Genomic DNA, 24,776 nt, shown 5'->3' with positions numbered 1-24,776 from the left:
AATATCGAAACATTTTGAAAGCGACCGATATGAATCTTCGTATTTTGATTGACGACTTTCCAATTTGTTTTTCAGCGAAATTGGAAAGAGGATTGGACATCCCAAAGATGGATAATATCGAACTTCGTAATGCGGACATACAATTGATACAGGTAATGGTGATTTGATTTTTCCTTCTTGAAAAACGGAATGACAACTTGCATCAAAAATTTTAAATTAATGTACAAAAGAGACAGGACTGCAAATCGTCTTCTAATACAGTATGTAGTCGATGCTCAATGTGTATTCAAATAATGCAGAACTTTAAAGGAAAAAATTTTGGCGGATGGCTGAAAAAGTTTTTTCAGAGTGAATTTAATTTGAAGGTTAACTTAAAGAATTAAATTTGGCGAGAATTTAAAACATGTTTTAAAGCCTGAAATAGCAGACATTTGGGGGAGTTTAATTTGGCGGATGACGGAAAAAAATAAATTTACAAGTATTTCTATTGTTTTCATTGGGTCCATACGGACAGACTTTGCTCGTCTAAAGGAAATGTTCGAAAATATTTCCCAAAAAAGTAATAAGCAAGTGGTCGGAACAATATTATCTCGAATAGAAAGTTTTGAAAAAAACGTTGTCAAATTATACTTTCATTATAGGGTGCAGTACGAATCGGCTTGGACATAAAAAAGAAGTGAAAGGATGGATTAGATACCAAAACTCATTGAGGATGGTTTTATTGAGGGTTCCCTAATTTCGGAGATATTTTATAATATTTTTAATTTTCTTTTTTCTTAGTTAAAATTAATCCATTGATATGCATACTGCAAAATTTACACAAAGTAAAAATTGTAATTTTATAAAAATTTAGAAATAATTCATAATATATAACATTTTTTAAAGTACAATACACTTTTCTTTTACATTGAAAATTATATAGAAAATCTATTTTATTACCAACAGTCTCCCCATGTTCCCGTTGTACATATCTGTTTATATAAATACTAGTTGCTATCTCCAGGGATATGTTATAGCGGAGCTGGATAACGCACATTTAAAAAAGCCTTGTTCTATCTCTGTCCCTGACATTAAAATTTGATATGAAATTTAACTTTTTTAATTACAAACTCGTGAAATTTGGATTTCCTCTTAGCCAATGATTCTGCTGCTGCATTTATCGTTCACGATTAAAAACTTTTAATTATCAAGAGGGTCTGTAAAACATTGGTGAATGACAATTAAAAAAAATGAAAAACATTGTTTTCATTAGTAAAGTTATAAGAAATTTCTTCTGTAAGATTATAAATAGTACTTTTTCATTTGAAATACCGCGCTACACCGCGGGGTGCCTCACTTTCTAACTGATATTATCAGATAGCAAGTCGGTATGTCTGATTATGGAAAAAATTTCAAGTCAATTGAAACAATATTTGTCAAAATATTTACATCCGAAATTTTTAAAGAGAAATCATGAAAGCTTCTCAAATTCATAACACACGCTGATAAAAATAGATTTCATTTACAAGGAAGCTTTTGGGGTATCTTCTACAAATATTATTTTGATGAAAAGCGGGAACATCATAGCAAAATATGTGCAAACGTACTGCATGAATTCTTTGTCTGCTTCATTTTTCTTATAAAAACAGAACACTCAAGGGGACAGAGATGGATTTCTATTATCAACAGTTTACAACAGAAATGACAAAGAAGCAATCCGCTAAGGAATTCTCGTCCTTCATCCAGCTCCGCTATAACATATCCCTGCTATCTCTCAAAATCATCGTTCAGAATAGCTTCATAGCTAGTATTTCTATACAGGTATCAGAAACAATTTCTTAGTCAGTGTGACCACCGGTGCCGGGATTTGTTGTTGTCCTTTCTCTGAAACACTTTCCAAAACTTTTTGATTGACTTTGACCAACATACTAAAAACGTCTTGGGAAGATGCGAACTCGCTGAAAACTTCAACAATAGCGTCAATGTAAAACGACCCTTTAATTGCAGTCCGCCATGATACTTTTCCAGGAAACGTTGAGTAACCTAGCAACATATCACCTTGAAGATGTGATGAATTCTGTTCAATAAATGACTCATACATTGAATTCCGATTCGGATTATTTTTCGGATTACGGGAATCGGTTGTTAAGTCCTGTTGGCTGCCACTCGGTGATCCCGATATGATTTCGACTGTTGTCGGTTTTGGTTTCGGTTTACCGATCGGTTTCTTTTTCGTACTTGGAGGTTCAGATCGACACGCTTGAATCAAAAATAATTTCGGTTTCCCGCGTAAAGCTTCTCCGCTCGGCCCAGTACTTATTATATCTAAGATCTCAGACACTGAAATCAAGTTCCCTTCAACCCCATAGATCTGTCCTGACAAACCATGACTTAATAAACATACAACAAGTCCGTCATTATGGTCTGGTTTATGAGCTAATTCGGTGATTTTCTCTTTAATATCGTCTACATCCGCATCTTGAATTAACCAAACTCGAAATCCGAGTTGTTCGAAAAGTGATTGTAAATTCGCTGCATCTTTACTTGAACCAGCTCGATCTGACATTGTTAAGAAATTCATGTTATTCAGTATGAAACACCAGCCACGTGGTCGCGAAAACATTGGATACGAATCGAGCATGTCTGTAGCTCTTGACCCACTTCGAGGACGAATTCGGATTTGATTTGACCGTGATTGAGAAGGTGAGGCTTTCCCATCTTGTACATCACCAGTAACTGAAATTCAAAATAGTTTAATTTAAAAGTTTTTTGTTAAATCTTTAAAAATTATTTGAAATAACAATCAAAGATGGCTCCAAATAAATAAATCCTATTAAACTGTAACTAACGAAATTTTTCCCTACTATGGGGAATATCTACGAATACACGAATAAAACTATTCATGGAATAATAAATATTAAAAGCTTCGTTATGGTTAGAAAAGCAAGGAAAACGATTCCAGTGCAAATGGGAGTAGTATAATAGTTCAGCACAGTTTGAGATTGGAGGTTCAACAATTTCTTTTCCAGTTGGTCTCTCGAAACGAGTATCAACCATAGACTTACATGAAACACCTCTATCTCTCGCCTTCTTATCTTTTGAGGATTTGGAAGAAGTCAGCAACGAGGCAAGATGATCGTAGAGTTTACTTTCTTCGAGAGCATTGATAAAACCATCAAACGCCTTTGGTCCTTTCCTTGGTAACAAATCCATCAGATGTTCAACACGATCTCTTCTTAATTTGATAGCTTCGATGCTCTCCATGTCATTTTCAGTAATTGTACCTATTATAATAATGGTAAAGTGAAATAAATTGAATCACAAAGTGCTCAAGAAAATTCGAAAAAGTTCGAGCGGAATATCGAGAAAAAATTAATGATATAAATATGTCAATTGATGAACTACTTTTTCGATTTGATCAGTTTTAATGGAGAACTACTTTTCAGTTCCTATAAAGAAGTATAGAGCTTTAAAGCAATTAGAATTTGAACTTTTCTGGTGAAATATTTGTTGCTGTCTTTAATCCTCGAGTCCTAAAAAAGGCTTTTTGTTTTATCCCCTTCAAAATTTTTACCCTTTTCTTACTTGCTGCTTTTACAAAGTTTTGATTTACTTTGTTTAAACAGGCCTGTGAGAAATAGAAATATTTGTCACTAGTTGTACCTGACTCGTATAACAGGCTGGACACATCGGTAGCTTCCAAGTCTTTCACAAATGCAAGGCGATGCTTTAATAATAATTTTCTATGCTTCTTGTCCATATCCTAAAAATAATAAGGACTGTCAAAGATTAGTATTTCTAGGACAAAAATATTTGACACAAATTCTCTCGACAACAGTATGTCAGAAAAGAGTCAGAGCCAGATTTCTTTGGCTAAATACAATACAGTAATGCCCTATCTGAATCTCTTTGTCACGCAGTATACAAAAGAGAAACATACAGAATCAATTCAATGGTACCTTAATTCAACTAGAGCTATTTGACATTGGGCTATTCCATTTTAAATTTCAATACTGGGGGGTTTACGAACCTTTTTAGATCAAAAAACATTTATTAAAGTCAGTCTTTTACCCCTTGAAATTCTGCTAAAATTTTTCCTTGGAAATGTTTGTCAACCCCCCCCCCCTCATGTATGGATATAAAATGGAATGAGCCATTTTAAGGCCAGTGGTGCCAAATTTGTGACATACAACACCTCTGGTGTATGGAATGGTGGTGTAAACCCTTTCTCAGTTTTGAAAAATTTTTAAATTTTCTTTAAATATATATGGTGAAGATCAGAGATCTGACCTCAAGGAGGGAAAGTGTTAAAATACTAAATAAAATAAAGGATGAAACATAAAAAGGGAATAATATTTTTATAATTATACGTTTTTTTCCATTTTTTTTTTTAATTTTTCTAAATATATAAATCAAACCAATCAAACATTCTGTCAAGAAACGAGAATTTTATGTGAAAAAGAACCAACAGACAAAAAAACCAATAGACATAAAGGTTAAAAAGGCAAACAGAAAAACAAAACAGCAATCACATAGTAAACACAAACACCAGAAACAACCACTTAAAAACCCAACAAATGCACTCCACTCCAGACAACTCCAAGTCCAAAATTAAACCTTATTGTTAAGGATCCTCAACCTTGTACCACTTCTCTGTTATTTTCACATCAAAAATTGAAATAATTAAAAATGGATATTGATATTTTAGCCCACTTGTCATTTCATTGTCATCCAAGGCACTAAGTTTGCAAGGTAACTGGTCCCATCTAAAGTTTAAAAAGTGACCCTTTGAGAGAGGGACTGTATTTGAGGGATGAAAATTTTGGCCCTTTTTGACATGTGTTTGTTACAGTATGCTGCTTTATTGAGAGACTATCCCCAATTTTCAGTCAAAGTTTTTCAACTTTTATCCAAATTACAAGATTTTATGACCCTTCGTTTGAGTAGTCAATTTTCATTTCCTTATGATTTGTACATAACTGACACCCTTCATTCTGCCTAATAGGCTAATACCCCCTCCCCCTAGCTAGTTAGAAATCAAAGATTGTGTTTAAGGAAAAAAGACATGTTCAAAAAAACAGTCAATATCTTTTTTTGGAAAAAAAAGTTTAACAGTAGATGGTAGATGGCGGACTCCTCAAAATCCAGGTGAGAACAACCTTAGTCCTTATTAGCTTACATAAATTTCACCAGTAAAACCAATCTGGAAAGTAAGGCATGTACGCCGGATATCTCCGGCGCAGACTTTGGATTTCATAGGCTTACACAAAGGCTACGCCAAGAAATCTCTGGCGTAAATATTCTCTTCTTTCCAGAAACCAGACTGGCAGGCAGTACTTTAGGCGTACAAACTTTCGCGAGCAGAAACTTTCGCGAGGACGAGAAATCGCGAAATTGACGACATTTACTTTCGCGAATTTAACGGAAAAATATTTTTCGCGAGCATTAACTTTAGCGAATCAAGACGTAAAATTGAGTATTTTCACATGAAGAAATGGCTTAGAGGGACGAATATTTCTGGTATTGGCTTGAAACATTTGTCCTTTGACTTATTAGTCATTAGTCGTTTAGCAGGCTAAAAAGTGCCATAAATGTTACATTTTATTCAAAGTTTGAAGTTTTACAGATTTTCTATTTTGTCAAGAATTTTTCGCGAGCATAAACTTTTGCGAATGGCCCTTCCTAGAATTTTTAAAGACATTTACTTTCGCGAAAAAGGCCAAAATTCGCGAAAATCGCGAAAGTTTCTACGCCTAAAGTAAAATAATAACAAACAAACTGACAGCAGGTCTGTCATCTGCGTTCGTATCCAGACCCGATCAATCAAACTTGTCGAACCAATCAAACTCCATGGAACGTAAACTATGCCAGCATGCCTTTTATTTAACTTATAATTTATTTATTATTTTAGATTTATAACAGGACCAAAGGTAATATCAGATACTTGTAACTGTTTGCGTAATCCTGTATAAATATTCAATAAAAACTAAAAACTAAAAACTAAAGTTCGATTGAAAAAATTAATCGAACTCTAAGATTTAAAAAAAATATCGTGAGTGTTGTTGGTTGTATTATTGGATAAAAGGTTGTACTCTCGGGTGCCTAATAAACATACATGTACGTTTATTTTTTTCGTGTCAAATTTCCCGCCTGTACGCACCTTATTAGGAACTGTACGTTTATTTATTCTGAAGAATTTTCCCGCCTGTACGTTTATTCCCTCCTGTACGTTTATTTATTTTCACCCAATATCACCCAATTCATACTGCAAAAAATTGTTATTTTTTGTTCAAGTAAGATATGTTGAAAGGCCGTTAATTACATTTGAAAGTATTGTGGGAGATTTTGAGTGTTACATGAGTAAATTCGAACGTTTTGCTTATTTACTACTTGTCATTGATCTATAAGAGATATACCTGTACTTTAGTTAGTTATCAAAAATTGATAGATTATTCCCTGTACGTTTATTTTAGCCTGTACGTTTATTTATTTTAGCTCTGATTTCTCGCCTGTACGTTTATTTCAGCCTGTACGTTTATTAATTCCAATTTTATTCTCTCCCCTGTACGTTTATTTTGGTCTGTACGTTTATTAGGCACCCGAGAGTAGACGTCTGGTCTAGTAGATTAATTCTGGACATTACCATCGTACTACTTACTTTTCTTCTTTCTATTGAAGCAGGAATATCTTAGTGATGAAATTTCAAAAATCCACAATCAAGGTAAGTTTTAAAAACATTTTGTTTATAAAATTGAGAAGAAAATATGACATATGAAAATCCAGAAAAATATTGATTTTATTTCGCCCCGTCGAAATTTTGTTTTTAGAGCTTACATACTACTTAATCTTTTTTGTAACGTTATAAGATTAGAATGACCCCCAAGAATCATAATAAGTTTTTGTCGCTCAGCATTCTGCTTGCAATACTAAGGTACTAAGGGCAAAACTTTTTTTTCGGTTCCGGTAAATTCATATCCCATAACAAACATGGTAGACCAAAATGTAAACAAAGAGCAGGAGAGTGCTGAGAAATCAGAACAGAAAGTTTAAGTTTTTTATCATTATATTCCATTATTTTCGAAGAGTTGATTTTTAAATCATGGCCCATTTATTGGGAGGGAAGAACTGCATGGAAAGTCTCTCAAAGGATGTGTCTGATCTCCAAGAAACCCTTGAAAGTATTTTGACAAAAGTTGGAAGAGGAGGATTTGTTTCTTGGAAATTTCCAGGCAAAAATGCAATTGACATCAATATAAGTGAGATGTTAGATGACTATAGTTACTGTAAGGATGAGGAATCGAATAACTTGTCTCATATTATCATGTTTGAGTTGGTCATAGACAGGTGAGCTATTTTCTCAATTAATTTAAAGTTATTTTGAATTAAAGTCCCCTCTTCTTCTTTTACTGTATATACGACCAAAATTTTTTAATCCAATTTTTTCACTTACGTTTATTTAACTTAAAAATCCTTTTCGACTAACATTTAGATAAATTTGAACATGCTCTTCATGTTTGTTTTGATTTTTTTTGATGCAATCTTTATATATAGAATAGAAAACTTTTGAAGTGAGTGCCCCCATAATAGCCCAGTCATCAGCAGTTGGGTGTTTAAGACAAAAACGGCAATTATTGCTGAAAACGGCAATTTTTTAAACAATAAAATGCTGATTCAGCAAAATGTGTTGTCCTTATAAGGGCAACGATGTCAGAGATGTTTGAAAATTGTAAAAATTGCATTGAGAAAAAGGTTTTTCGGATTTTTAAAAGTGATTTTTTCAATTTTTCGTTGCTCAATAACATGATTATGAAAAGTTCTAAAATAATATGTAAAACGATCCTGCATCGATGCCGGAACACAGCCAGAAAGAGATAACAGAACCCCCGTTGTAAGTTTGTTTATTGCAAGGGTGTCAAATACCACGGTGTTCAATAATAAAATCAACTTTTCTTTCCAAAAAAGGTAATGATATAATAATTGCCGAAAACTGCAATTTTCATTTATTTACATTTTTTATTTATCTGCTGATTCAGCATTTCATGGTTGAAAAAATTACCGTTTTCGGCAATGATTGCCGAAAAGAGCAATAATTGCAGTTTATATCTTAAACACCCAACTGGTCAGTTAGTCACACTAAGAAATTAAGCTTTCAGAAAAAACAGCATCAGTCATCTACAGGATGTAATTGCAACAACAAGGATGAGAGTTACCTGCATCAAGTTCAAGTTCCCAAGACAATTAATTACATAAAACTTGAAAACTTAAAATGAGACTAAATGACCAATTGCGAACGTGCAACAGCCAGAATATCAACCAACCAAATTTTGTCATTCAATTCCCGAGACAGCGCTTCGATTTCTAAGGCCTTGTTTATACACTACTGTAAAGTAAAAATAATTATGCACATGCAAATGGGTCTTTGTTTGAGGTCCGGCAAAATTTCAGGGAAATAGCCTATCCGGTGGTGCACAGATCTGCGGATCTATGTGGGTTCCGTCTCCCCCGTAGATCTTTTTCTTGGGAAGTTGATCTTCAAGTAAGTTTTCAAGGTTGGCTTGGCTCAAATCTTTTCATCTATGGCTCAAATTTTAGGCAATTTCTCATAGTTTTTGAAAATGTTGATTTCATTAAAGAGCGCTCAAGTAAACGATATAGCACTTTTACAGCATTAATCTTTGATACGCATCTCGGCAGGACGCTAGTCTAACTAACTGCCAGTACCAGTTCCCGACAGACTGCAACCTATCATTTAAAAAAGAAAATTAATGCTCTACTTTCAGGCTAGGTCATATGAATTGATTAGTATGATAAGGAAACTCATAAACTTTCCCTTACAAAATTTCTTTTAACCCATTCTTTTGTTTTAAAATAGCCATTTTCATTTCCCTTTGGCATGTTTTTTTTTCCAGAATTTTTCTTCAAAACTGCGGACATACCTCTCAAATGTTTTCATTGCAATGTAAAAGGTCTTCTTTTTTTATTTTCAATTTTGGTGCTTGCGCTGTAGAAGTCTAATCCGAAACTTGATTGCATCAACTTTCTTATCAATATTTCAGAAAAGAAAACTGTATCGGGGTGATTTTTATGGAAATGCTTTTTAACTTACTCATCCTTTTGGAAAAGTATTTGTATTTATATATATGAATGACAGTTGTTAAGTGTTTTTTATATACATAGTATTGTTTATTATTGTAGTATTTTCGCCGCGTGGTTTAATCTATCATTATATAGGCCTTGATAGGAAAAGGGTTCTTTTGATTCAAAAATAGATATTTAAAGTATTTTTTCTTTCTGATATCCCCCATCTCCTTGTTTCTTTACCCAAGCAATATCGAAATTATTTTAGAATAAAATTAATCCCCTAAAATCTATGTTTTTTGAATTCTCCAAAATCTTAACCCTGTGCAGCATTTGCGAAGAACAATACGTCACTTTCGTTTTCTACGGTCCGTTACATTTGCAACTGATCGAAGCTGCGAATAACCTCGTGTAATTGCAAGGATATCCCTGACTGACCTCTTCTATCCACAATTTGATAATTATAAAGTGACTCAGTTGCTCAGCTGGTTGAACAGAAGACGGCACTCTTCTTGAAGGCAGTTAGTCAAGCTAATGTCCTGCCGAAATGCGTATAAAAGATTAATACTGCGAAAGCGCTTTGCTATTTACTTGCACAAGCAAAAGGATGCACTGCAAAACTTCTAAAGGGATTTATGAAAAAATAAACAAGCAAAAAAAATTTGACCTGAGCCAACCTTGAAAGCTAATTTGAACCATACCCCATCAATCGAAATGATTGCGAACTCTCGGTGAGTGTCGATCAAGTTCAATCAATGAATTACGGTTCGATCAGCTCAATAACTTTTTTTCCACAAGGCTGTGCCGCTCTGCAGAATATTAGATTTTGTTTTCAAAAAGCAAAATTGGGAAATTACTTCCTATCAGTCGCGTTTAACTGTAGCATACTAAGACCACAGAGTATACTAGGAGCTGTTAATATACTAAGATATTTCACTTGTATTAGGTAATCGTATACTAAGAGGTCGTAGTGTTCTAAAAGATCGATGTCTTAGTATATGCTAAGAATGAACGATTTTCTCAGCGACGAAGACATTTTGGGAGTTAATTTAGAAGTATTTTCCGGTAGACCCGTTCTTTACGCTGCGATCCCTGCACAATGGTCCGATTCTGGTGTCTTTTAATGAGTAGCACCTAATTAATTGGTCATTAACAAACATGGAAACGGTAAAGTTTTTTCAGGAAACGGTGAATTTTTAGATTTAAGGATGTTCTTCTCCTTAAAAGAATAAAATTTTGTTTCGGGGTAATTTGCATTGTTGAGGGACTCCTGAAAGGTTATATGTACGTGAATTGAATGTTAAAAAGATGTTATAATGATGTTAAGTGAATTAGTTTACTAAGATTTACGACTAGGTCTTAGTATGCTACGGTTAAACAGGACTGATATAATGTAGTACACAATTTCCCTGTATCCTTTTCGCACCACAATCAGGGTGGTTACGTTGGTAAGTATTCCATGCGGCAACGGGCAAACAGTCCAAACAGAGGGGCTGCAGACTTTATTTCGGATAGATTTATTCTACACGTTTTTATCTTTATAAGAACATCCAACATTTTTGAAGCCTTCAGAACAGAACATTTTTAGTTTTAAGCCTAAAAGCGTTCCTAACATGTTCTTATTTTCGCTATTTTTTGAGCTTTTTTTGTCCATTTTTCTAAGAAACCGGCTGTTTTAGAGTCGGCAAAGCCTTAAAATGTTCTTAACTTGTTCTTAACATTTCGGCCATTGTATTGAAGCCGTATCTTATATTGTTTGTTCTTATAAAAAAACGTGTATTTTTCTAAGAAAAAGTTCCAAGTTTCCTTAAAAATGAGTTTTGAGATTAGATGGTATGATATAATACTTTAGGCGTACAAACTTTCACGAACAGAAACTTTCGCGATTTTCGCGAATTTTGGCCTTTTTCGCGAGAGTAAATGTCTTTGAAAATTCTAAACAGGGCAACTCGCGAAAGTTTATGCTCGCGAAAAATTCTCAAAAAAGTTTGAAATATATAAAACCCCGAAATCGTAATAAATATCAAATTCTCGGCATATTATTATCCTTTAAAGCCTTTTTAAAGTCGAAGAACAACCGACTTTAGCGGATTTAAGGAATATCTTTCACTTTTAAGGCAATTTTTATTCGAAAATTCTCATTTTTGTCCTACGATTCGCGAAAGTTTATGCTCACGAAAAACATTTTTTTCTCAAATTCGCGAAAGTAAATGTCGTGAATTTCGCGATTTTTCGACCTAGCGAAAGTTTCTGCTCGCGAAAGTTTGTACGCCTAAAGTAATATTACCCTTACTTTCTTCTTACAGGTTTTGTTTTCTTCTTCAAGTCACGTCCAAATTGTTTGATCACGTGATGAATGATGCCATTGACAACCAAGAAAGCAACAACAAACGTCCACAAAGTCAAACAGTCACTGCAACGATGTCCATTGGATTGATCTCCAAAAAGTTCTGGAGCAAGCTTTCACAGTTTCAATATAGTTACAAAAATCTACTCCAAAAGGTTTTTCTTTCATTATTATAGTGCGGTTATATCTTAATCGGTTTAATCTTTCCAAGATCTGATTTCAGGGGCTAAAGAAATCACGAAACTTTCTTTATTTATTTTTGCAAATCATCGTTTTGAAAAAAATCGCTTTTAGATATTTGCTATGAATAGAGGATGGATTATCCCATATGTTTAATATTCATGGTCAATTTTCATTGAGCCTTCGGTAACAGAATCAAATTGATGATCAAATGTTAGGAGAACCCTCATTGAGATTTTCTTTTTATCTTCAACTTATTATAAGAAAACTGAGTAACACTTTATTTCTTACATTTTTTTCAGCTCAGAGAAAACAACCAATCACTGATGGATCTTGAACAGGCTATTTCAGATTTGAGACTTGAAAATCAAAAACTCCACCGACAGAAACGTCAAAATGCACCAAAACTAGCTATCAAATTTGATGGACCAAAATCAGAGGTGGCAACGCCTCAAGATAATGATACACTTTCAGGTGATAACGGCGATGTAAACAAAGCCTCAATTTCAACACAAACATTCGAAACAGCATTTGTAGAGTGTATGACTTGTGACGTACTACAAAATTATTTACTGGATATTGGCTCGTGTGTTGTGTGTATTTGTGAAAATCAAAATCTACCTTCAGCCATAAACAAACATAATAAAATATTAAGAAATACAAAATTGAGCCCTAGTAATGTCAACAAATGGTCAAGCGAACTTCAAAAAGATTTGAAACGTCTGGAAAGTCTGGTCAATGAAAAAGAAGAGGAATCCAGGAAACACGAAAACGAAAATTTGGAACTACACGTGAAAATTGGACATCTTGAAAAAGTAATACATAAACTTGAATCAGAGAAAATAAAATTTGATAGCATCAAAACTGAACTTGAAGTGAAGTGTGATTTTCATTCGAAACAGAGTGAAGATTTTCAGGCTCGTGTAAAGGAGCTTGAAAAAGATTTATATAGAAAAGAAGAATCTTTGAACAAACGAACCGATTACGTTACACAGTTAGAGGAGAAATTAAAAAATTCGACAGAAGAAATTACAAAACTGCAGTCATCGAACCAAATTTTAGGTATGTTTTTTTTGGCTAGCTGGGAACTGCTATAGAGTGTCCCAGAAAGATTACTCATTCTATATTGGGAGAAATATACATTCCTGCCTTTGGATTTGATTTCTGTATAGACTATTTTGAAGATCTCAGCAATCTCTTTTTGCAAGTTTTTTTTTGCGAAAGTGGTAAAAACTTTCGACAAACGTGAAATTAAATCTCGCGAAAATTTACCCTATTTAGTCTATTTCTATTTGTTGTTTTTATAGAGAAAAGTTTGAGTAATCTGTCAACCCAACTGGAGAGCACCAAAGATCTCCAAGAGAAAAGCAAAGATTTTAATGAGGAGCTTCAAAATTACAAAGAGAAAAACGAAAGTCTGCAGAAAGATTTCCAATCAACCATGGACGAACTGACGAAATTAAAATCGGAAAAGAAAATGTTGTTAAAACATGACAAGGTGAAGTTTTTTCACAGTTCACAAATCCTTAAAATGTTCTTTTAACTTGTTCTTAACATTCTGGCCAGCGAAGCCCATAAGGCTTCTTATATAGTTTGTTCTTATAAGAAAAAACTGTACCAAGTGTGGTCAAAACAAAATTTTCAGAAAATGAGCTAGAACGCTAAGCAGGGCTGACCCAAAAATTGGAGTTGTGTAAATCTTCAAACCAACAAATTATACGACTTTTCATGACCATCTCAAATATTCAAGCTGAGAGAAGATCATTTGCTTTTCCACAGACTTTGCAAACCAAACAATCCTCCTTACTCACACGCATCGAAAATCTTGATGAACAATGTGACTCATTGCAAGCACAACTCAATGACGTCACAGATGAAAAAGAAGAAGTCGTAAAGGAAAATGAAGAATTCAGAAAGAAAATTGTTCAACTTGAGGATAAACAGAGCAGGGTAAGGATATTTGTACGCTGTATTTGCTAAATGTTTTCAATAAGTGAGTCATCCATCCCTTTTTCGCAGATATAGATGACGTTTGTTTTATGCTACTGTGTGGGAACAACATTCAACGTGATGTCTAATTACATTTTTGCATTAAACCACATAGACTTAAGCTCGATATAAATGGAATTCCCACTCACATATTTTCCTTTACCTACCTGAACTTATACTTATTTCTCCGTCCTCAGAGCTCTTTTGATGTTCATATACTGAAAAATTTCGTTACTTTAGAACGATATCGTTATCAAACATGCGAACTCAGTTCGATCAAACGATGAAACCAGCCTCGAGAATTTTCAACAAGAAATTGAACACTTGGAAGAAGTCGTCAACCTTTTAGTCTGTTATCCAGTTATGAGCAATGATTATCAAAATGCCGAAAAGAGATACACTGAAGTGATCAACAACCGTCGTTTCCAAGGTAACCATACATTCACGATCACAATCAAAATAAAATTTTATAAGGAGGTGTTCTAGGAGAATAGAATTATCCCCTTTGTTTGATTGATATTCATGATGTAATATTTTCTAAGGAAACACCCTTGTTGTTGCCAATAGAGGCAAATTTTAAAACCTACATTTAGATTTTACGTTTTGAGTACGATAATATGGAAACATTAAGAGAAATGGGCGATAGGGAATTGAATTTTGTTCCAGTTATAGAGATTCAAGTCATGGAGACTGTACTTCGAAATTTAAACAATTCTTCTTCTTTGGGTACCTGCTAGGTAACCATGGCAATAGCGACGGAGATATTGTTTACGATATGGAACATCAATTGAAGGCAAACACTACTCGCATCGCCATCTTGGAAAAACAAAATCATTCATTACGTAATACATTGGTTAAATTAGACACTGACCACGATGAAAAACAGGTAATTACCCGCTGCATTTACTTAATAGCGTTTTCTTTTGACTGAGTTATATTCTACTGTAAGGGAGGTCAGAATCGCACGAAGTAGTGACTGGAATCAAAATTTGCGAATAGCGGTGATAGATTGCTGGAAAGTGTACTTTGTGTGTTTTCAATTTTAAAACCGTTCGATTTTTAATGTTTAGAAAATTTCTTTCCGGACAATTTTTTTGAAAGAAATATAAAACGTTTCATGATGAAGTGTTTATAAAAATCTGGAAGTCCTTCATCAAAAGCGCAAAGTAAATGTTTCCACCTATTCAGCACCTAATCGAACTCGTAATCGAATACACTTTCTCACTTTTAGAAATCCCAAGAAGTTGAGTATCACAACAACACATCACCTACGAAGAGTGAAAGGAACGCCAAGTCAGCTCCTCATCGAACCACATCTAATGCTAATAACACAGAATTTGAACCACGCCCCCCTTCACCCTCTAAAACACGCCAAAACGTGCGGCCTCGTAGTGCCGGTAGACGAAGTAAAGATGATATTCAAAGTAGATTAGCGAGTCTAGAGAAACTGAAAAACACTGTCAAACAACCGGTAACCGAGAAAAATAGAAACAATAACTGGGTTTCTGGTGATAACTCACATGATGATAAAATGTTGGAAAAAGAGACTTCATTCACTTGTGCTGACTGCGATAGAGAACATGTATCGAAGAGAGATTTAGATATACACAGACCCTTCTGTTTTAATCGTCAATGATAAAGATAATTTCCTCCCGAAAACCTCTCAAGTCCCTTGGCATGAAATAAGGAATTTCTTTTGCTCTATAACGCTATCACATTGATAGTTAATTTTTCCTTCCTTGTCTTTAAAATTCTTATGATGAATTACTAAATCATTTAATACGATTGACACCGTTTAAATCGATTTGGTTTTTTAGAAGACTTGCATCAAGTGGTTTTCTTGCAAAGAGCATAGTGCAACGCTACGCTATTAATTTACTCAATACATACATATAGTAGGGGGAAATTTGAGCTTCCGAAAGCGCAAAAACTGGACAAAACATCTGTTTCTGGCTGAAAAACACTGAAAACACTGTTTTTAAGGATTAATATCTCGAGTTAGGTAAAGAAATCACCTATACTCGAAATATATCACTAATCTTAATTTTTTGAGAGCTTTCCAAAAATATACAACAGGTCTCCGTTTTCTCAAGCAATTTTAATTTTTCACCCTTATGATTTTTGCCTGAGACCGTCGTACTTGCCCGAAAATCACACCAAAGTGTCCGAAAAAAAAATTGGCACCCAAGTTATTTTGATTCCCCTACCCCTTAGCTTTCCAAAAATGTATAACAAGTGCTTTGACTAAAAAAATCGAGCGATTTTACAAATTTCCCCCTACTAATAACAACAGTATATCCGGGACTGCGCATTTGCAAAATAAATTACGAGCTTGCTTTACATGATCGATTTTATATCTATTAATTTACTGACGACGCGATTAATAGGTATTATTTGAATAGATGTAGAGTTTTAAAAAAGATGCTGGGTGGGAGGGTAGTATGAACAGATAAAAGGAAAACATAAGAATTGATAACACAACAAACAACCAAACAACAACAACCTTTCTGTGATAATTTAAATTAATTTATCACCGATAATTTGAATTAATTAATTAACCGTTTCGCGGTTGCAAATAAATATTTTCCCAGTGGCAAAGTATTTTATTACACAAATGCCTCAGAACAGAAGAACAGAACAGAAAGCCTTTCTTGGTTTTTCTCATTTTCGAATGCCTTGTAAATATACCTAAATGTAATTTAGTATTTATTATTTTAATTTGTGGATATCCCAATTTGTTTTTTCTTCAAGATTAAAAGTTTATTTTTAAATTATCATAGATTTTCGTGTACATTTGCCCAAAATATATACCCTATATTTAAACTAATTCTTCCAGGTTGAAAGGAATTATTCAAGTGTCATGCTAAGAAAACACATCCCTATCACATGGACTCGATAAAAATAATTTTTGACCAGTAAGGATACGAAGAACGAGCTGAATATCACGGTGGATAAATCACCTCGTCTTTTTAAGAGTGGGGATCATGAAATAATACTATTTTTCAGCAATCATATGGCACGTTCTCTAAAATATACTTCACTCGCCCAGCTGGAATAAGAGTTTTCTGTATTTTTTCAATTCAACGAATAGGAAAATTCTCACCCCACCATGCAGGGAAGATCGCTAAAACACAATTTATCCGATGGATAACTGCCTGCCTAGGTTCTCACCGGTTCAGCAACAGGGTTTGTCCCTTTCCTATTGGATAGATTTTTATAAATCGGAATTTTTGTGTTGCGTAAAAAAAAACTCGGTACAACACTAGCCTATCTATCTCTATCCCAACACACCACACACGGTGTCGAGGAAAAAGCCGGGGTCGTCTGGTACAGGCTAGCACGCACAACACATTTTTCGGAATAACTCGACAAAGTTTCATTTTTTCGACTTTTTGATAAATAACGAGATTGCTCACTGGAATTTTTTGACCCGCATTCCGCGCGATCGTGTTTAATCGCCCGCGCGTTTACGCTCTATGAATTCTGTCTGCTGTATATGGGTACTGTATGCAAGAAAAAGCTCTTCTCCGCAGTCTTTTGAGACTTTAAGGAGATTGGAGAGTTTCTTTACCCCCCAGATGGAAATTCTAATTTTACAGGCACTAGCAGGGTTTACAGCCCGTTTGCAGCAGTCCCACTAAAGAGTCCTGTAAATCCCCTGAGAATCGGCGATCAGCTCCCATATGTTGGAAAGGATCTAAAATCATTCGTTTAAGAAGCTAATATCTTGACAGGGTAAATAAAATTATACAGGTCATGGCAAATAAAGATAATTGTATGATTTATCATTGTTCTCTTAATATAGCAATTAGAGTGGCCGAGTGGATAAAGGCGGTGATGTGATAAGCTTGTCAAAGTCATTTTCGAGAGTTCGAATCCTATATGGTGCGTTGGAGTTTGTGTTATTTTGTCGGCATTGACCAAACTTTTTCTGGTTTTATGAGCTCTTATTGATATTTTTGAAAATTCCCGTTATATTTTTAAGAAACAAAAATTTTCTAAGTGGCGTCACCTCAGTGCAGTTTGACTCAAGTCCACTCAAGTACAGTATTTCAAAATAGATTAGGTTGGTTAGCAGGTGGAGAGTCAAGAGTCAAGATTCATGAACTTTCCCTTCTCTTGAAAATCATGTATTCAAAAACTTTCAACTAAAAAAATACATAAAAATCGACTTTCGTCTTTTTTTATTATTATCACTTTTTTCAGTACCACAAGTGAAAAGAAAAGCAGCTGAAAATGATTGACAGGCCTAAAAAATGATTGACAAGTGCGGGTTTACTCGCGCGGGTTAAAAATTCTCGTGAGCAATCTCGTTATTTATCAGAATGTTTTTTTCGACTTTGGCGCCCTTTTGATTCGATTTCAAAAAGTGGCACAAATAATCGGTTTCGTTTTCTAGATTCAGACACAAACAAGGAAACGTCCAAAAGGGCAAACAGCACAGCAGGACACTGGCAAACATCAACCAATTATCAACAAACTCAGATGTTACACAGGTTTACTTGGTTTATGTTTCACTTTAATAGAACATTAGGGTTTCAAATTTTTGATTTTGTGGTTTTCTGTGAGAATAGACCTATTGTTCTTGTTTTATTTGCGTCCCATGATTGGTCAATTTGGTTGTAAGTATTGTTTTCTTTTTTGTATTGTGGGCCTGGGCCGATTTTTTTATTGTGTTATGTTATTCGTATTGTTCTTGGCGTTTTAGTTACTAACCTTTTGAGTACTTTTTATTATATATCTTTCAAGTCCGTTAGGTTTTAATTGTGCTATTGTTTTGATTTTAAAGTCGTTATTGATAACCGGTTCAGTTCAAACCTCTAATGGGGTGGCTGAAACGATTAGGTTGGAATTTTCCGAGAAGTAAAAGTAGATGAAGAATGTGATAAGTAGAGATGTGAGAATAATAATTATTAATTAAGAATCAAGGTGGATGTTTTATGTATTATAAATGTATTTTCAAAAATTAATTAACTTGATAAAAATTATGAAATATATTGTAAGTGTATCAATCTGTTATAAAGGGTGTACGTGTGAGTAGTTGTTTTAAGTTTTTGTGTCGCTTGTTTATAATCTGAGGTCTGGTCGGGAAGATAGATTTCAATGTGTGGTCATTTTTTAGTAGATGCCAGTGTCTATTTAGGATGTTTTTAATTGGTTGAAGATTCTCGTAGTATTCGATAACGAACGGAAGGTAATATTTAGAATTTTGTGAATTTTGATACGTTTTTTGTAGGTATTTGTTTTTGTTTTTGTTTTTCCACTTGTTTTTCTTTTGTAAACATTCTTTTTGTGTCATGTGTTTTGTTTTTTTGAATTTCTTTTCGATTAATGTTTTAGGGTAACCCCTGTTTATGAAGGTTTCTTTTAAAACTTTCAATTCTTCATTGAATAGTTTATTGTCTGTTGTGAGTGTTCGGTAACGAAGTGCCTGTGTATAGACTATGTTTTCTTTCATATGTTGTGGGTGGTATGAGGTGTAGTGTAGTAGTGGTTTTGCATCAGTGTCTTTTGTATAGATTTTGCTTTTGAATGTTTGTGATTTTTTGTCAATATATATTGTGGTGTCTAGAAAGTTAATCATGTTTTCCGAATGTTCTGTTGTGAATTTAATGGTGTCATGTATCTGGTTTATGTAACTATTAAATTCGTTTAACTCTTTAAGGTTACCTTTCCACAGGAGAAATATATCATCTAGAAATCTGCTGTATAATAAAATCTTTGATAAGTATGGTTCTATGAGTATTTTTTTCTTCTTCTAGTTTTCCAAGAAATAGGGTGGCATATGCTGGACACATTCGGCTGCCCATAGCTGAGCCAAATTTTTGTCTATAGAGTGTATCTTGAAACATAAAGTAATTGTTTTCAAGTATAAATCTGAACAGTGTTTCTATTATTTTGTTATTAGGAGAGTAAGTCGGGATTTTTGATCGATGTAGGTTTATGTAATGCAAGCATGAATTTATACCTTCTTCATGTGGGATATTTGTGTAAAGTGATTTGATATCTATGGTCACTAGGTACTTTGTTTGGGATGCTAAATTTTGGTTTTTCATTAATTTGATTAGGAAGTCTTTGGTGTCTTTAATGTATGAGTGTATTTCTTTTGTTATTGGTTGTAAACATTTAGAAAGGAATTCTGATATATTTTCTGTTAGAGAACTAACAGAAGATACTATTGGCCTTCCTGGAATTAAAGGTTTATGTATTTTAGGTAATATATAGAATAGGCTGGTACGCGGTTGTTCTGGTGGTAACAAAAATTTATATATATTATCGTCTATATGGTAGTGGTAGAATATAGTATCCAGGAAGGCCTCTAAGTTTGTTTTGACATCCTTCAGTGGACTTTTATCTATAATTTCGTAAGAGTTCGTATCATTAAGATGGTCCATGACCTTTTCTTTATACATTGTTTTATCGAGGACGACTATACAACCTCCTTTATCAGCTTTTTTTATTTCTATTCTTTTGTTTTTTTGTAGGCGTTCTAGTGTTTTTCTTTCGAATTTGTTTAAGTTGTTGGTAAATTTTATTTGTTCGACAGTTTTAATGTGTTTTCTTATGTCTGCTGTGATTTTTTTGAAGTATATTTTTAGTTTCATATTTTCAGGTGGGGGAGCCTTCCAGTGACTTTTCCTCCAAAGTATTTTTGGTTTTTGTTTGCTTCTGCACCTTCCCCATTTGCTTGTGCACCTTCTTCGTTTGCTCGGGCTCCTGTGTTGAGGTGTGATCTCTCTGCACGAATCAACTCAACCATCTCTGGTCCTCCCCAAGTTTTCAGGAGGATGATCTTTTCTTTGTCTTCTGTTACACCAATGTAGTCCATCCTGTTTTCTGCATCGTCGAGCCATTCGTTAAATAGAATGAGCTTCTGCATTTTGTCAGTGCCTAGGCTGCATTGTCGTATCGGCCCAAGTGCGGATGGATCATTCTTTGGTGGTGCTGCAGCTGCCGCAGCCGGAGCTGCTTGCTGTAGCTGACCGCCAGTGATAGCTGCCATAAGTGTCTGGAATTGTTCAGGACTGAAATTCATCTTGAACTGCGTTGTTCGTATTAGACAGGAAAAGGAAAGGTCTTACCTACAACGACCAGGGCACACCTGGTGTGATGAAAGTTTCAGTAAGACTATGACGTGTCTTTCTTCTTTTCCTTGATCACGTGTCTTGTGAAGTCGTCTCCTGTGCTATGTTGGCAGCGTCTTGATTCAGTGATTGATCAGTCAAATAGAGTATGGTAATAAAGTAAGGAATAGTCTTACCTCGAAGGTCCAGGGCAAACCTGGTATGACTGAGCTTTTGGTAAGACGTCCAAGTCTTTCTTCTGGATCAAGTCTGTCAGTGTGTTGTGTCTGTGTCCAGTTTCAGCTAGTGGTCTTGTGTGTATCACTATATGTATCCTGTTTCAATAGTCTCTTCGTTGCCAGTGTAAAAGCGACACAAGCCAGTATCATATCATATATATTAAGTCTCTTTATTATAGGTCTAGTCTAAAAATATAGAACAAGATCGTTACAACCGGACTGACTGACATCGGACTTATTGCGTCCGGTGTAGCGAAAGGATACTTTTTTCCACCGGACAAATACACCGGACAGTCCGGTGCGTCGGCAGGGTCCTGCATAAGCCCAGTCAGCAGTTGGGTGTTTAAGACAAAAACGGCAATTATTGCTCTTTTCGGCAATTATTGCTGAAAACGGCAATTTTTTAAACAAAAAAATGCTGATTCAGCAAAATGTGTTGTCCTTATAAGGGCAACGATGTCAGAGGTGTTTGAAAATTGTAAAATTGCATTGAGAAAAAGGTTTTTTGGATCTTTAAAAGTGATTTTTTCAATTTTTCGTTGCTCAATAACATGATCATGAAAAGTTCTAAAATAATATGTAAAAAGATACTGCATCGATGCCGGAACACAGCCAGAAAGAGATAAGGGGACCCGTCCATATTCATTTGAAAACGCATAACGTCAAATTGACGTTATCCTCTGACCCCCCCCCCCCAAACCCCCCACAGGATAACGTCAAGCGATGTATACCAAAAGTTGTAGCCATTTTTTCATTAAAGTTTTCCCGTCGCAAGGTCCGCACATGATTGTACTCGTGCGTGTATGTGTTCTTTTAACTAATGACCTTTATTTAAAAAGAAATTAAAAGCTCCCGCCCTTTGGCGCTAGGTCCGTGCCATGCTTTAAGCGTACCACCTTCTTTGCCCACTTGTGCAATGTGGTTCGCTCGATCACGCAAACAATGAAAATATGATGTAATGATATCATAGCGCGAACCAATTGGATTAAGCGATCAAATTTTCATGTAATTCATACACAAATATATTTCCTACAGCTTAAAAAGTATAGTGTGGTTGGTGGTTACAAATATTCGCGATTTTGACAAAAAGGTATGTATATACCTTTGATTTCTTATAACGTCAAACCTAACTTTTGAAAACCCCCCACCCCCTCATAACGTCAATTTGACGTTTTGCGTTGTCAAATGAATATGGACGGCTCCCCTAACAGAACCCCCGTTGTAAGTTTGTTTACATATGACTTGATTTTGCTATCTGCATTTCCAAGTTGAAAACAAAACTAAACGAGGCACAGTGGGCCTACTTATCGCGAGGGTGTCAAATACCACGTGTTCAATAATAAAATGAACTTTTCTTTCCAAAAAAGGCAATAATTGCCGAAAACGGCAATTTTCATTTATTTACATTTTCATTTATTTACATTTTTTATTTATCTGCTGATTCAGTATTTCATCGTTAAAAAAATTACCGTTTTCTGCAATAATTGCCGGAAAGAGCAATAATTGCAGTTTATATCTTAAACACCCAACTGGTCAGTTAGTCACACTAAGAAATTTTAAGCTTTTAGAAAAAACAGCATCAGTCATCTACAGGATGTAATTGCAACAACAAAGATGAGAGTTACCTGAATCAAGTTCAAGTTCCCAAGACAATTAATTAAAACTTGAAAACTTAAAATGAGACGAAATGACCAATTGCGAACGTGCAACAGCCAGAATATCAACCAACCAAATTTTGTCATTCAATTCCCGAGACAGTGCTTCGATTTCTAAGGCCTTGTTTATACACTACAGTAAAGTAAAAATAATTCTGCACATGCAAATGGGTCTTTGTTTGAGGTCCGGCAAAATTTCAGGGAAATAGCCTATCTGGTGGTGCGCGGATCTATGTGGGTTCTGTCTCCCCCGTAGATCTTTTTCTTGGGAAGTTGATCTTCAAGTAAGTTTTCAAGGTTGGCTTGGCTCAAATCTTTTCATCTATGGCTCAAATTTTAGGCAATTTTTCATAGTTTTTGAAAATGTTAATTTCATTAAAAAGCGCTCAAGTAAACGATATAGCGCTTTTACAGCATTAATCTTTGAAATGCATCTCGGCGGGACGCTAGTCTAACTAACTGCCAGTACCAGTTCCCGACAGACTGCAACCTATCAGTTAAAAGAGAAAATTAGTACTCTACTTTTAGGCTAGGTCATATGAATTGATTAGGATGATAAGGAAACTCATAAACTTTCCCTTAGAAAATTTCTTTTAACCCATTCTTTTGTTTTAAAATAGCCATTTTCATTTCCATTTGGCATGTTTTTTTTCCAGAATTTTTCTTCAAAACTGCGGACATACCTCTCAAATGTTTTCATTGCAATGTAAAAGGTCTTCTTTTTTTATTTTCAATTTTGGTGGTTGCGCTGTAGAAGTCTAATTCGAAACTGATTGCATCAATTTTCTTATCAATATTTCAGAAAAGAAAACTGTACCGGGGTGATTTTTATGGAAATGCTTTTTAACTTACTCATCCTTTTGGAAAAGTATTTGTATTTATATATATGAATGACAGTTGTTAAATGTTTTTTATATACATAGTATTGTTTATTATTGTAGTATTTTCGCCGCGTGGTTTTTAATCTATCATTACATAGGCCTTGATAGGAAAAGGGTTCTTTTGATTCAAAAATAGATATTTAAAGTATTTTTTTCTTTCTGATATCCCCCATCTCCTTGTTTCTTTACCCAAGCAATATCGAAATTATTTTAGAATAAAATTAATCCCCTAAAATCTACGTTTTTTGAATTCTCCAAAATCTTAACCCTGTGCAACTACTTCTATTTTTACCTGATGCATTTGCGAAGAACAATACGTCACTTTCGTTTTCTTTGGTCCGTTACATTTGCAACCAATCGAAGCTGCGAATAACCCCGTGTAATTGCAAGGATATCCCTGACTGACCTCTTCTATCCACAATTTGATAATTACAAAGTGACTCAGTTGCTCAGCTGGTTGAACAAACAGAAGACGGCACTCTTCTTGAAGGCAGTTAGTCAAACTAGCGTCCTGCCTAAATGCGTATAAAAGATTAATGCTGCGAAAGCGCTTTGCTGCTTACTTGCACAAGCAAAAGGATACACTGCAAAACTTCTAAAGGGATTTATGAAAAAATGAACAAGCACTTTTTAATAAAATTAACATTTTCGAAAAGTATGAGAATTACGTAAACTTTGAGCCATAGGTGAAAAAATTTGACCTGAGCCAACCTTGAAAGCTAATTTGAACCATACCCTAGACTGGAGTCGTTTATAATGCGTGTAATACTAATAATACCAATACTACTAATAATAATACGGGATTTAGTTTGTATAAACTACTAAAAGACTAAAATTGTTCCATTCATTACTTTTTGCTTTATTTCTACTATGTATAAATTAGTCGTCTAGCTTGCTAGAATAACCATCAATCGAAATTATTGCGAACTCTCGGTGAGTGTCGATCAAGTTCAATCAATGAATTACGGTTCGATCAGTGCAATAACTCAATTTTGTTCCACAAGGCTGTGCCGCTCTGCAGAATATTAGATTTTGTTTTCACAAAGCAAAATTGGGAAATTATTTCCTATCAGTCGCGTTTAACTGTAGCATACTAAGACCACAGAGTATACTAGGAGCTGTTAATATACTAAGATATTTCACTTGTATTAGGTAATTGTATACTAAGAGGTCGTAGTGTTCTAAAAGATCGATGTCTTAGTATATGCTAAGAATGAACGATTTTCTCAGCGACAAAGATATTTTGGGAGTTAATTTAGAAGTCTTTTCCGGTAGACCCGTTCTTTACGCTGTGATCCCTGCACAATGGTCCGATTTCGGTGTCTTTTAATGAGTAGCACCTAATTAATTGGTCATTAACAAAC

General features: G+C 34.6%; 3 protein-coding genes across 3 annotated transcripts in view; 2 read left to right on the top strand and 1 right to left on the bottom strand.

Moving 5' to 3' along the window:
- LOC136809329 (lipopolysaccharide-binding protein-like) overlaps positions 1–914 on the top strand; it is a gene marked incomplete at its 5' end in the record, with an annotated part of 33,067 nt that extends 32,153 nt beyond the window's left edge. The window contains 2 exon segments of the mRNA XM_067065850.1: positions 76–152; positions 642–914. Of these exon segments, the coding sequence (XP_066921951.1) occupies positions 76–152; positions 642–680 (116 nt within the window).
- Positions 915–1,750: 836 nt separating this feature from the next.
- LOC136809331 (caspase-2-like) lies at positions 1,751–6,774 on the bottom strand. The gene is made up of 4 exons (XM_067065853.1): positions 6,638–6,774; positions 3,643–3,742; positions 3,045–3,263; positions 1,751–2,715 (listed from the first exon to the last, which is right to left on the bottom strand). The coding sequence occupies exons 2-4, from the start codon at positions 3,737–3,739 to the stop codon at positions 1,793–1,795; spliced, it is 1,239 nt and encodes a 412-aa protein (XP_066921954.1). The 5' UTR covers positions 3,740–3,742; positions 6,638–6,774; the 3' UTR covers positions 1,751–1,792.
- A 172-nt stretch (positions 6,775–6,946) lies between these two features.
- LOC136809326 (coiled-coil domain-containing protein 157-like) lies at positions 6,947–16,352 on the top strand. The gene is made up of 8 exons (XM_067065846.1): positions 6,947–7,323; positions 11,364–11,559; positions 11,887–12,646; positions 12,892–13,082; positions 13,364–13,534; positions 13,814–14,003; positions 14,311–14,459; positions 14,805–16,352. The coding sequence occupies exons 1-8, from the start codon at positions 7,079–7,081 to the stop codon at positions 15,207–15,209; spliced, it is 2,307 nt and encodes a 768-aa protein (XP_066921947.1). The 5' UTR covers positions 6,947–7,078; the 3' UTR covers positions 15,210–16,352.
- Positions 16,353–24,776: the final 8,424 nt, after the last annotated feature.

The sequence above is a fragment of the Clytia hemisphaerica genome, unplaced genomic scaffold (genome assembly GCF_902728285.1).
Source record: "Clytia hemisphaerica strain Z4C2 unplaced genomic scaffold, Clytia hemisphaerica genome assembly, whole genome shotgun sequence".
NCBI classification, from domain to species: domain Eukaryota; kingdom Metazoa; phylum Cnidaria; class Hydrozoa; order Leptothecata; family Clytiidae; genus Clytia; species Clytia hemisphaerica.
This window is presented reverse-complemented; position numbering and strand designations above follow the sequence as displayed.